The sequence below is a fragment of the Ambystoma mexicanum genome, chromosome 2p (genome assembly GCF_040938575.1).
Source record: "Ambystoma mexicanum isolate Mex_15411 chromosome 2p, UKY_AmexF1_1, whole genome shotgun sequence".
Lineage (NCBI taxonomy): Eukaryota > Metazoa > Chordata > Amphibia > Caudata > Ambystomatidae > Ambystoma > Ambystoma mexicanum.
The window spans coordinates 184,873,749-184,888,437 of NC_090923.1; the positions used below are offsets into that span (position 1 = coordinate 184,873,749).

General features: G+C 44.5%; 1 protein-coding gene and 1 long non-coding RNA gene across 5 annotated transcripts in view; one reads left to right on the forward strand and one right to left on the reverse strand.

Annotated features, from left to right (window-relative positions):
• Positions 1–14,689, forward strand: part of SRGAP3 (SLIT-ROBO Rho GTPase activating protein 3) — a 780,680-nt gene that overhangs the window by 588,198 nt on the left and 177,793 nt on the right. For all 4 annotated transcript variants that reach the window (XM_069643471.1, XM_069643470.1, XM_069643468.1 and 1 more), the window contains exons 5-6: positions 12,321–12,506; positions 14,357–14,485. In XM_069643471.1, the coding sequence (XP_069499572.1) occupies positions 12,321–12,506; positions 14,357–14,485 (315 nt within the window). The remainder of the gene's footprint in view (positions 1–12,320; positions 12,507–14,356; positions 14,486–14,689) is intronic.
• LOC138566333 (uncharacterized) overlaps positions 1–14,689 on the reverse strand; it is a 292,266-nt gene that overhangs the window by 204,124 nt on the left and 73,453 nt on the right. The window lies entirely within an intron of this gene.

Consider the following 14,689-nt stretch of genomic DNA (forward strand, 5'->3'; position numbering starts at 1 on the left):
GGAGCCACCAATAACACGGCTGAACTTTTCAAAATCTGTAAGGAACTTGCTAATCCTAATGCAGTTTCCACTTCTCCTCTTCCCTCTCAGGCCCTCTGCACCGCACTGGCCTCCCACTTCAATACTAACACCCAGGACATCCTGTCCTCACTCTCCATGACTCCCTTCCCCACCCCCAACTTCTCTTGCCTCCCTTGGCCCCCCTCTCACCTTCCCGCATACTCTCCTCCTTCTCTCCCATTGCACCGGATGAGTTTTCTAAAGTAGTCCGCTCTATGAAAGTCTCCACCAAACTGGTGCTTCCCTGCACTTCCAGAACTATCAAAAAAACATCTCTGTCGCCCCTGCCTTGGCCGATTTCTGTAACCACTCCTTTGCTACTGGCTCTTTCCCACTACCCTTCAAGCACTCCCTTGTGAGCCCTCTCCCAAAAAATCTGTCTGCTGGCCCTTACTGCCTGGCTAACTATTGCCCCATATCCATCATCCCTTTCCTGGCCAAACTCCTTGAGAAGTTGGTCATCCCCCAACTGACACATCACACTGAATCTGTTGGCTGTCTCCAATACCACCAGTCCGGCTTTACAGCATCCAAAGACACGGAAACTGCTCTACTGAACACCCGTGAAGTCCTTCTCTCAAATATTGATTCCAACTCTCCCTCCGTTCTCATCCTCCTCGATCTTTCCTCTGCCTTTGGCAGGGTCAATCATGCCACCCTCATAAATCATCTCCATGTTACCCTTGGCATCACGGACCTGGCACTGGCTTGGCTGACCTCCTTCCTATCCATCTGACCTTCCCAGGTACAACTGGGCCCTTTCCTGTACTCCACCTCACACTCTACCTGTGGCGTCCATCAGGGCTCTATCATATCGCTGTGGCTCTTGGATATCTACCTTGCCCTTCTGGCCCACTTGATCTCCACCTTCTTGCCTCACTTCCAGTGTTATGCCGATGACACACAGCTCTCCTTCAAGCTTCCCTCCTCTAACTCCTCTACTTCCTCTCTAATACCTAACTGCCTGACTGCTACTCAGGCATGGTGCACGGCTAATGATCTCTGCCTTAATGCCAGTAAGACATTGGGACGCCTGCTCCCTGTTTCCCTCCCACTGTCTGGCCGCCCTCCTCGGGCCACCTTCCCTCACCTTCTTGTGAGGCAAAAAATATTGGTGTCACTCCTCTCACTCCTTCTCCCCTCACATCAATGACCTTGTCAAGAAGGCCAACTTTCAGCTCCACCTCCACAGAGGCATTCTCCCTTTACTCATCTTCCCCCAGAAGCTCAAGGGGGCTCATCACGAGTTGTGCAGAGCGGGAAAATGCGACTGTAACTCTATTACTGCTGCATTTACCACTCCACCCAATCCCGTGTTCTGGGGCAGTGAATGCGCCGGCTTTAACATCATTTTCACCGCTATTACCGCAGATGCTATTACCACCGGAGGTAATAGCACCCTCCCAACCCCATTGGGTCCAATGAACCCCATGGGAATTTACGCCCCCCCTACAACTGGAGATCCGGCACAAATTGCGCCGGACCAAGTTGCAGTAACGTTAATTGAGTTGGGCGGTATCCGGGTGCAATTAACACTGGGATACCGCCCAACTCATGATAGAGCGCAATGTCTTCAGAGCTCTGGTCCTCTCTAGGCGGGATTACTGAAACAACCTCTTTCTCAATCTGCCTCTTTCCTCTCTTCGCCTCCTCCTACTAATCCAGAATAGGACTGCAAGCCTTATCTCTCTCTAATATCTCTCCACTGGCTCCCGGTGGCGGCAAGGATCAAATTCAAGACCCTCTGCATCATGCACGTGGCTTTCTGGGGCCTGGGACCCTGCTATATCCAACTCTCTCTCCCTAAATACCACCTGGCTAGAGCACTTTGGTCCTCTAGCTCCAATTCTCTGCAGATCTGATGTTTCTCCAAGCAGAGAGTGGGGGGTAGATCTCTGTCTTCGGTAGGAGCCTACCTCTGGAATGGCCTCCCTGCCTCTCTCAGACTTGAGCCGTATCTCCTTAAGTTCCGGAAGCAGCTCAAGACCCTACTTTTCTCTACTTCCTTTCCTCTCACCCTCCCTTGCTAATGCCCCGTCTGTCTGCTGTGACTGCCGGCGTGCGTGGCACCAGGCCCTGCTCGCCCAGTCTACCTCAGCACCCGCCCAACCTAGCACTGCCTTTCTGGGCTCCCTCCTTGACCAGCCCGGAGGGTTGGCACCCCTTGCAGGTCTGGTCCACCCCCATCCCTGCACCTGATGGTGATGCCCTGGCCCTTGCCCTCCTGGGTTCCCCTTAGCACTTGTCCAACCCTGGGCCCTCCTACCCCTGCTCCTCCCCATGCACTTCTTGCTGCTGCACTTACACGATCCGAATGTCACAAGGCCTATGTTTTTATCCTATTAAAAGGACCGTTATTGTTTTTATCTCCTTGCCCCCCCCCCCCTTTTTGTCTTGTGGCTGCCGAAAAATGTTATTGCAACAGTGCCGGTGCTTCCCTCAAAGTCTGCTGGCGGGTCAGACCTGGCAGGCGAAACTGCACCCGCCACCAGACTCTTAGTTTGCCGGTCCGGTAACAGCGGTGCTGGTAGCGTACCAACACCGTTGTTACCGGACCGACAGGGTTGTAATGAACCCCATTGTGTATAGGCCCCTTATAAATATGCTATAAATCGATTTGAGGGGTCTGCTTTACACCCCCAACCGTGTCCCATGAACTTTGATTCAGTGTGCCAGAAATACTTGCGTGTCACTTATGGTAATGTTTGCCTAGGCTTTCTCCAGTTGGCACACTCTGCTCAAAAAGGCCACAGGCATTGTGTAGCCTTTTCCCAGATGCTGTGTTGTCTCCAGCTGCCTGCAACCAACAGCCAACTCCTGCCTCCTCTCAGCCTTACCCACATCTTCATTCTGCCCACCAATGGCTGCTACCCGCTCTCTCCTTAAGGCACCTATATATAACCAAAGAGACAGTCATGGGTCATACTCAGGCAGCCAAAATAGGAAGAAGTGTAGACTGCCATCTCCAGTTAATACAAATACCATATCTTAAGGAACAGTTGCATATCAGGGGAGCTGGAGGGGGCACATATTCAAGGTGAGGATGGGCACCCTACATGCAGACTCTGGTATATGGGTGTCATAGTATTCCATTAGCAGTGCCCTATACCGGGCACACACTATTCTGTTATGCCTGTACAATCTTAGCTTCAACCAGTGCTTTTGGTACAGTGTGACCTTGTTCCTATTTCCGTTGCACGCAAGTACACACTTGAGTCTAGTGCTTCCATCATGTTCAATATTCAATGCCCTCTAGTGTGCTATGGTTGGATATTGCAATGACAATACTGTTAAGCACACAGCCGCATTATGAGTTTGGCGGTGTAGCCAGAAATAGTGCTAATGCAGTGGCATTGTCTTATAGGCCACTCTGAACCTGGACACCCCCACGTGCAGTACACAAGTGGGCGGGTTTGTTGTTTACGGGGCCAGAGCTTTCCGAGGTGCTGGCTGTCAGGAAGAAAACAAAGAGGAACTCCATATACACCGGGGACTAAATGGAGTAGTTATGATACAAATGTAAAAATACTGTTCCCATGTAAAAAATGTTTGGATTGTTATTACTACTTAGTTAATCTAGCTTCTGACAGTGATTTAATCACCTTATTCCTGAGTACATGGTACCTGTATAATGAACATAACTGGGTTACCACTGCATTACTGCCACATTACCGCACTGCCGAACCATGGGTTTGGAGGTAAGGTGGAGGTAAAATCTCCAGCAAAATGCTGGAGGTTATTCCGCCACCTTACTGTCAAAGAAACGTCAATTTCAGCAGACTTTTCACCAGTGGCAATTCCGTCGAACTTCCCACGGAGTCCGATGGACTTTCTAAATGGGGACTAACACCGCCATATCACCTCTTGCAATCCAGCAGTAATTCCGCCGGACCAAGTGGTGGTAACAGTAAATCCCTTCGGTGGTATCTCGGCAGATTTACCACCGCTATACGACCACACTCATAAAGAGGCCCATTGTCCTGGCTTGTGTTGCCATTGTAGGTCTATGGAAATGCTCTAGGCTTGGCAAACTCTGGTGTTCCCATGACATGCTTATGATTGCGTTCTCTATTTGGCACACCTTAGACTTCTATGTGTGTGTATTGCTGTGTGCATGCTGTCCATCTGACACACTGAGGCTCATTTTCCAAGTCCCTGGAGAAAACATAAAGATGCTAAAGACCTAAACACTGGCAAAACGGTGCCACGTCTGTCTTAACACCTTTATTTCCTATCTGGGGGCACAGAAGATGGGAGGGGGGATGGACCGAGAGTGATGTTTCCGCCTCCCTTTCCCCCTAAACCTCCAAAAACATAACATTGTTATGCTGGCTTAAAACCGATGGGTGCCTATGGGAGCCTACAAGACTGGGAGGAATTACTTACAAACACATCAAGACAGATGATTCCGAAATTGATTGACAATGCCAAAAAACAACATGTCAAAATAATTAAGGACATCAGTACAATTAAGGAAAATATTGAAACGTTAAACATCCCTGAAAAAACCTTTAAAAATTACGAAATACTTGATGACATTATTGAAAAATGTTCACAAGAAATTAAACTTAAAAAACAACGGCAATTTCTACGAGACGAACTAGATTATAAGTTCAAAAGGGTGTACACCTTTAATAAATCAGCAGGCAGACAACTAAAATCACAGATTTTGCAGAAATCCAAATCAGCCCATTACAAACCACAACCCCACCATCTTCAGAATCAGAATCTCTAAGTGAATCAGAACAAATATAATCAGAATCCATCCCAGAAGAGGGACAGGGGACAGAGAATCCACAAAATCCAATTCCCTCCTCTTCATTTTAAGAAGAACACAGACATTTCAAGAAAACTTGTTCCAACCTAAAACACAATCTAAAATGTGGCTTTAGCACGACACTCCATACTTCAAGACAAAGAGGGGACACAGAGGCAAAGGCAACCAACAAAGAAAACGGAACAGGCAAAAACAATGGCTTACAAACAAGGTCAATGAACCAACACAAGAGGAAAACCTAGTAATTAATCTTACTAATCAAGTGATACCTGCAGATCTAATGTCAGCACTGAACAAAGGCCTCACTTTCTGTCGAACCAATACCTATGACTATTTTGAAACTATTACTGATTTATACCGCTTTTATAGGAAACTGAAGCTCAGAAAATTCTTTCTACATAACAGCAAACAAAAAACAATGGCTTCCACAGTTATGTGTTCAGAACTTTCTTTAGACCATGTGGAAAACACTATCAATCTACTGAACTTAGCTGAAGAAGAGGATATCCATACAATAACATCTTTTGCACAAGAACAAGATATTACTTTGGATCTTGCGAAACATACCAAATTAAAATCTCTATCTCAATTTACCCCAACACTACCAACAGACAATGCAATAGACCTTTTCCAGAAAGGACTACAAGGAGAACTTAGACAATTGACAATTGAGGAATCAAAAACCTAGAGTTAATCACAACTTCAACAAACACCAAATATCAGCTATCAAAAAACTTTAAGAAAACTGTGACATTACAGTGAGAACTGCCGACAAAGGGGGTAACATAGTTCTATTGAAGACTGAAGAATATATACAAATAGCAATGAACCACCTGAATGATACAGAATGTTATCAACCATTAAATACGAACCCTGTTAAAAAGTTACTAGCAGATTGGAATTTTACGAGTACACATTGGCATGAACAAGGTCTGATTTCAGATGAAGAATGTGAATACATGAATATTTTATATCCAATACTTCCGACAATCTATTTCATGCCCAAAATTCACAAACCTTTCACCGTTTTACCCCAATGTAGACCCTTCATCAATAGGATTGGTTCCTTTACCGAAAGGATTTCTGAATATATAGACCACTATTTTCAACCTCTGGCAACTGGTTTAAGTTCTTTCATCAACAACACATGCAATGAAACAACTAGAAAACATATATTGGGAAGACAATTTTTGGTTAGGTACGTTAGATGTTACAGCATTATACACCAGTATTATCCATACCAGAGGAATTTCAACAGCCAACCATTTTTTGAAGACCAGTTCAGTTTCATTACAAGACCAGAATTTGATGATTCTAGAAATGATCCATTTCACCCTATACAACAACATCTTTTGCTTTGGAGACAAAATATTCAGACAAATCCAGGGAACAGCAATGGGGACGAAATTCGCCCCTGCATACGCCAATATGTATATGGGACATTTCGAAACTCAATTCGCTTGGCAACATCCAGATTTTACAAACAACAACAGAATTGCTTTCTTGGGAGATATATTGACGATATCATTGTAATATGGAACGGTTCGGAAGAAAAACTGCAACAATATCACTCATTTTTGAACAACAATGACTACAATTTAAAAATTACCATTAACTTCAGCCAACATGGATCTCCATCTTTACATACAGGATGACACTATTCACAGTACTCTATACACCAAAGAGACCGCTGTCAACGAGCAACCACACATCACATTATTCAAAGTATTCCATTTGGCGAATTCCTGTGAATTAAAAGGAACTGCACATCAGAATTGGAATTTACGAAACACCAAGAAGCGCTGATCAGAAAATTTAAAAACCGTGGCTATAGCCCAAGACATCTAAAGAAAATGGTACTAAAAACTATGGAGAGAACAGAGCAGAACTATTACAAGATAAAACAACAAAAGTATCTGAACCAGACAAACTAAGGTTAATCACGAACTATAGCTCAAATAATTATGTCATTAATAAAATTCTACAGAGAAATTGGAACATTTTGGCAACAGATCCTTAGCTAAATACCTTTTTGGACAACAAGCCTAACATGGTTTTTCGTAACTGCATGAACCTGAAGAGAATGATAAGCCCATCTTACCTGGACAATAGGAAATATGAACAACACAAACAAAATCAGTCTAAAAGTATAGAATCTTGGCTTGTACCTCCGACTCAAGGGAATTTCAAATGTAGTAACTGCCAGATTTGCCCACATATGTGCAAGCGAAAAAATAATTTTTGCAACCAAATGGTAAAACAATCAAAATAAAACAATATATCAACTGCAACAGCCAATTTGTCACGTATGCCATAATATGTGCATGTAACAAATCATATATCGGCAGCACAATAAGAAAATTAAAAATCAGAATAGGAGAACATCTGAGAGCAATTAAGAATAAGGACATGAAATCTCCTTTAGCTTTTCACTTCCACCAGCATCACTTGGACTCTGACACAGCCAAAATCAAATGTTACGGGATAGAGAAACTCTGCCCACCAAAAAGAGGGGGCAACCTGGAAAGACTTCTTCGCAAAAGAGAAGCCTTTTGGATATGGTCTATGGACACAATTTATATGGGTCTAAATGTTGACTAATAGCTACATCATTTCCTTTAACAAAATTAAGTATACTCGTGATTAGTATAATTTGCATTTTTGTACTGCCATATATGGCTATATCAAAACGAGTCTGCAGAATGACATATATTTTCTTTTATACCTTTATTTCTGTTCTTCATACCAAACTAATAATTTTTCTAGCGTTTCCCTATAATTTTAATATGTGTGTGGTTTCTGGCAGCGCTTTAATATTTTGATTTGTTTTTGTTTTGGTGTACCATAGTGCACATTTTCACACTGTGAATTGATTCGAGTGCATATGGGGGACTTAGCCAATTTGTATGACTGCCTCCGTTTGTCATCTCTAAATCGAATTCTGGCTCTTTAATTTGTATTTTAACCTGCAACACGTTAGAATATTAGATGTATGGATCTTCACAATGGTTTTTGGGTCTAAATAGATGAATCCAACATGTGGCATAGATTGTTCATATTTGCATTACTTTCTTTCTGTCTGCATATTTCGAGACCAATTTGAGCCGTACATTTCTAGTAACATTTGTCCTAAATACTCATTGTAGCACAATCCACATACGAGATAGATATCAGATCACCCCATTCCAACATGGCGCGCTGCATATTACAACACGCAACACGATCACGTGACATATGCGTAACAAACTAGCTGTTTTGAACTTCCGCTTCTGACACAACAGCACAGATTATACTGCCAACGGCAATCGCACCGCTCGCACGGACTAACGCCTTACAAGTTAAAAAACATCCAACTAATGGTAAGCTTTATATACTTATGCGCATAATCTGCTTCAGATTAACATTATACTGTGTATTGGGCAACCTCGTAGTATTCGGCCATCGGGATACTTACACACGTTCACTTTTTCCATTTAGTGCCGTTACCAATCCAACTCAGGAGGCACACCGCCACACTCCGGCTCTGAAATTTTCTATTACAAAATCCAAGCACGTTGAACATGTAAATTGAAAACTTTTGTTTTCTTTAACAACAGTAATACATGACCCATAAAACCTGTCCTGTAGATCCAATTATAAACTTGTAAATACTTTTCTTTTTTATCTTCTCTCTGTTTCAATAGGATACTGTTGTTAAATTTACAACTACAAAAAAGAGAGTGATCTGCTTTATTTTTTAATTATTTACTAGCCACCAAACCCCTGAGGAACCGCCAGATCACAGGCGGGGAAACACGTGTTGGGATTAGGCTGGACACAATGAACTCTAAATCAATTGCATCAAAATTTCACAATGGTGATGATGTAATGAATTGAATGACTGCATAATTCAAATGAAGACATTATCCAAGATAACAATTGGAATAACTTGAGGCCAAGACAACTATACCAGTCGATTATGTTTCCGAAGGGGGACACACCATATCCAGACTCTATGAGCAATTGCTGGGATTCACCAACAAAAAGACACTAAGAGCACGAACGAAATGGGAAGAGGAACTTCAACAACCCTTTGAAGAAGAGGAATGGAACAAAGTCCTCTGGTACACGAAAAGGGTCTCCAGGAACGCCAGGTTCAGGCAGCTGCAACTCTACATAGTGCATAGAGCATATCTAACTCCCAAGAGAACGTCGAGGATGGGAGATGGACAGGCCCGGTGCTGCCCGCGTTGCGGAGTCGAACAGGCCGACATGGTGCACATGTTCTGGTCGTGCCCGCAGATAACAGACTTCTGGAACATGGTGAAAGAGAAGGCGCTGACAGCAGACATACACATGCCAGCGGGATCGCCAGCATCATACTTATTGGGCCTGTTCCCAAGGGGGCACCGGCAGATGTCACATGTGGCAAAAATGAAAGACTTAATGACAATATTGGCGAAGCGCCGCATAGCGATGGCATGGAAAAAGAGCGAAGGCCCCTCGAAGGAGGGCTGGTGGGCCGACCTACAAAAATGGACAATAGCAGAGACGGCAGTCTGGGCGAGAGCCACTCAAAGGGGGGAGAGTAACAGTGGGGCCAGACTATTGGCATGGAACTCTCTAGTACAAGACCTGCTTGGTAACAGAAGCGGGGATGACATGAGCGACCCGGGCAACTCAGGAAATGAGGAAATTGGGCCGCCCACGCCGGAAGGCACCACATAATTCAGAGAAAGGAAAGAACTGGGGGGAAGGAGGCCTGGCCGTGGCCTGCGCAGACACTGAACAGTGCAAATCCTACTTGGAAAGGCCAACATATAGACGCATAGACGAGAGCAGGGGACACTCCCAGTGAAAGGAGGGAGGCTGCTGAGAGACCGGTCCCTCCGCTATAAACGCGACAACTGTTCGAGCCAAGCCCGAGGAGGCGACGGACTACGAACATACCGCGGCAGCCTTTGGGAGAGGGAGGGGGGAGGAGGAGGGAAGGGGGAAATGGGGAATGCGTTCTTTTTTTGTTTGTTCTTTCCCTTTCTTCTTATGTTGTAAAACAATAAAAAGAAGTTAAAAAAAAAACTATACCAATCGATTTTTTCTTGAGTGAACTGTTTATTCCTTTTTTTTAGGATTTTGTTGACTGTGAAAGTCTTTCCTTTGTTTGAGCGCAGACTACAACAAGGTCTAGTTCGTCCATTTCTTTAGTCTTTTTTCCCTCTACAGTCTGAGGGTAATAGACCTTTGTCCTGCTGCTTGTACACTTACAATTGCCCCACAGGAGTAGCGCCAGAATCAGCCAAAGACTGGGCTGTTTTTTGTAATGTGCCTATGGAATCTGCCTGCTTTTTACACCAGCAAAAAAAGCAGGCGGACTTCATAGGAATCCATTTTAAAACACTGCCTGCCGTGCCTATTCGCCGATGGTGTATGCTCAATTTTCATGGTGACACGTAGTTCGTTTTTAGGGCCATCATCAGGACAAAAACATTATTTTATGCCAGAAAAATTCTGTATAGGACAATCCTGGAATTATGGTGCAGGTAATGTAGGGATGGACGAATTTCAGGAAAAAAATAATTTTATTCCACAAGACTTGTTCCAGACGGCGGCTTGAGCGTTGATTTCATAGCTGGGAGCTGTATACCGGTTTCCACCAGGCTCTGTGATGTCATCATAGCGTGTGTGAGAAGACGGTTTTGATATGATCTGCTAGGAGAAGGAAACACGACTGTCATGCCAGGGGCAAGTAGTTTTGCCTCCGGAAGAAGTCTTGTGAAATAAAGTTCCTTTTTTCCTGAAATTCGTCCATTCCGACATTACCTGCACCATAAGTCCAGGATTGTGATGTACGGGGTACTCTACATATTTTTTCTGGCATAGAATAATGTGTTTGTCCTGATGATGGCCCTAAGAATGAACTACGTGAGCACGTGGGAGAATGTGCATTACGAGTAAAGGGCCGAAACACGTGTTGACCAGAACAAGACCTACCTTTCTGGGGTCTTTGTTTGTCCCACAGATAAACAAAAGTAAATTAACAAGTTGATCTGTATTTGAAAACAGAATTGATGTACAGTTTCGACCAGAGCCTCTTTGAAGTTAGGCCATAGTACAGACTATCAGTCCATGTCCATTGTATTGTGTTGCAATTTATTAAGTCCCTTTATACTAATCCCCAGTCACAGTGTGGAATTCTTGATCTTTTTTTGAATTGCCTTTGTTTGCTATAAGAATGTTTTAATATGTAGGAAATGAAATTAAAAGTGTTTGTGATAATATATGTTCTCTCTCCAGATTTGTGCTTATAGTGTTGGTAGCCTTAGTACAAGTGAATAGTGTGTGCACAGTTTTGTGCTAAATGTTAAGGGAGGGGTAACCCGTTTCCTGTCTTCAGATTCTATTGCTGTGACCTCTCCACAACCCTTGTTCAGTCCACTTGACCTCACCAGTGGCCTATTGTAATGCAATAGGTTGCAAACAGTGAATTTTATCACATTTGTTCAAAACAGCAGTTGGTACTACAAGCTGCAGAGTGCAGTAACTCATCAAATGGGCTCACTTTGGCCCAATTTACGAGCCCGCACTAGTATGCTAGGCTGGCCCTGCGGGCATTGTCTTATAGGCCAGTCTGAGCCTGGACACCACCACGTGCAGTGCACAAGTGGGCGGGTTTGTTGTTTATGGGGCAGTAGTGGGCTGGCACAAGGAAATCAAGAGAATTCCTGACAGGCTGGCAGTGCTAAAAGACTGCCGCAACCAGTGAAAAGTCTCTCAAATGTTGGTAAGCCGTCTCTTTTGGCAGGGCGGGTCTGATATGTGCTCAATTCCTACCCAGAGCTTCCCGAGGTGCTGGCTGTCAGGAAGAAAACAAAGAGGAACTCCATATACTCCGGGGACTAAATGGAGTAGTTATGATACAAATGTAAAAATAGTGTTTGGATTGTCATTACTACTTAGTTAATCTAGCTTCTGACCGTGATTTAATCACCTTATTCCTGAGTACATGGTACCTGTATAATGAACATAACTGTTTACAAGAAGACCAAAGTTTTGAGGCAAGCAAAAAGAGACTATTGAGGGTATGCTTTTTATTTTGCAAAAACAAAGAGAAAAGTATCATAAAAAGAATAAGAAACCTATGAGTGTGCCACTAAACATTTTGTTTAAAGATAATTAATACATATACAAACGTTCTTATGAAAAGAAGCAACAACAGAGAAACAGTAGTTAACGGAGCACAATCATTGCGCTGAAAAATTCATTAAACATTCATTAATCACAAAATGAATCATCCTTTTCAAGACATAAATACATAAATCTGTATAACCATTTTCTGTAAGAAACCAACAACAGAAATGCACTTGTTGAAAATGTACTATAAATATACTCAACAAAAAAGTGAACCCTAGGACAATGTCCACATATATTTATCTCCTTCTGCCTAGAGTGGTGCAATGTTTCTGTATCTCTGTGGCTCCTCAATTGTCCGCACTTGTCTCCTCAGGTCATGAAGACCTACCACATGTACCACGCCGAGAGCATCAGCGCCGAGAGCAAGCTGAAGGACGCAGAGAAGCAGGAAGAGAAACAGTTCAGCAAGTCTGGTGATATCAGCGTGAACCTGCTGCGGCATGAGGACCGGCCCCAGCGCCGCAGCTCCGTCAAGAAGATTGAAAAGATGAAGGAGAAGGTATGTCCATGTAGTAACTGGTCCAACGCCATGGCTCATCATAGAGGGCCCCACACAGCTTCAACTTCCTCCTCTTCAACTCCCATCTGGGCAATCCTGGGCCTACTTACAATCTAGAGTCAGAAAGGAGAAGTATCTACATTGTTTGACTGTGATGTGTTTATGCAGAAAGCTCTGCACGCGTTAAGGACGTAAGAGACTGTAGGTTCCGCACACACACAGACACAACGCCTAAACACTAAAGATACTACACATCCCTCCCCCTGTTGTCAGGGCCCAAGGTCGCCGGCGGACCCCAAGGGCGATGCTCATACTCCCTAAATATTTCATAGTCTCAAATCCCAAGCATGGGTCGATCACTACCCACAATGTTGCTGTTTTCTCACTCTACCTGTTGTCCTGGGTGGTCGGAGCCCCTCCACACATATACGCCCAATTACTGCCAATGTGAACACACACTCTTGTTTTGGTGCATTCAGGCTTTTCAGTATCTCTCCTTTGCATTACTCTTTTAAGGTTCCACATGGACCCCTCTTCCACCCTCGCAGCATTTGGAATTACTTCTGTTACCCCCATGGGTCTTGAAAACTTTGACTCCCCTTTCCGCACCTTTGCCTTTCTTTACTTTCGCAAACCGCCATCTTAAATTCTTTTTCAAGCTGCATCACGAGCCTACTTGTGATGCCGAATTGATATTTGATTGGTATAAGACTTCTCTTTATTCATCATAAACTACCATGCACACCTCTAGTCTCCTCAGTTTCCCCCTAAATCACTCAACTCCCACCTGGGGAATCCTTCTTGCCCCCCTTACAATCTAGAGTCATAAGGAAGAGGCATTTTATGCTGTCCTGGGTCGAAATTGCTGGGAGCTGAGAGCCATTTAGCTCCTGCTTCTAGCCCTGGAGAGCCTGGTTAGCTTGAGACCAACAGCTACCAGGAGCTACCTTTGGCTCACGCGGCCATTTGCTGCCATACCAACATATCTACGTGACATTGGGCCTCATTACAACTGTGGCAGCCACGGAATGAACGGTGCCGGTAAGGGACCGGCACCGTTCATACCGTGCTGCCAAATTACGAGTTCTGCAGCGGGTCCCGCTCTGTACGCCTGGCCAGACCAGACGTGCAGAGTGGGACCCGCTGGCAGAACAGGATGCTAACAACGGGCCCTTCATTAACGGGCCCGTTGTTAGCATCCTCCCCATTCCCATTGAGCCCTCTGGGGGCTCAATGGGAATGGGACGTACCGGGTCTGGGAATTATCGGGCCCTCCAAGGTCAGAATGACTCGGTAAGTCTCCTTTTGTAGGACCCGGAGCCGAGTTTGGGGGTAGCCATGCCGCTAAACACGGCATGGCTACCTCCAATCTCGTAATGATGCCCATTAACTTTATGTGTTTGGGAATGAATCTAAAGAAGCATTATAGACATCTAGTTGACATTTAAAGCATCATGGATTTTATGTAATGGACAAAAAGTTCATGTTTGCATCTCACATAAATATAAGATTGTGGTACGCTGTGTAATAGCTCCTGGTTCTCTAGGGGTAGCTCCTGCCTGCTAGGGGATGTCCAGTACCTAGGAGCTACCTTTAGCTCCTGCTCAAAAACATCTTCATTTCGACCCCTGTAGTGCCTGACTGTGATATACGTATGCTGAAGACTCTACACTCCTTAAGGGTGTTAGATACTATGGGTGACAGACACACACACACGCACGCACGCACGCACACACGCACACACACACCTAAACACTAAATATACTACAGTCCATTTCACCCAACACCACTACTACCAGTTGAACAAACATTCAGCCAATGACCTTGTGTGCGACTCTTTTCTTTTCCAGAGGCAAGCCAAATACTCGGAAAACAAGCTAAAATGCACCAAAGCCCGCAACGACTACCTGCTGAACCTAGCGGCCACCAACGCTGCCGTCGGCAAGTACTACATCCACGATGTCTCCGACCTCATTGATGTAAGTAGCCCGTGTGCACCAAGAAAGGACCAGCTGTGAATTGGTGAATGTGTTATATACGTAGCACCTGCTGGTCTTGGTGAAATCCCTCTGGGGCCATTATTCGGCTGCTGTTTCTCAAGATTCTGATCACCTTTGGAAGTGGTGGAGAGTGATCACTGAATGACTACGTGTGTGCCTCGAATGCCGCAGAAACCTGAGATT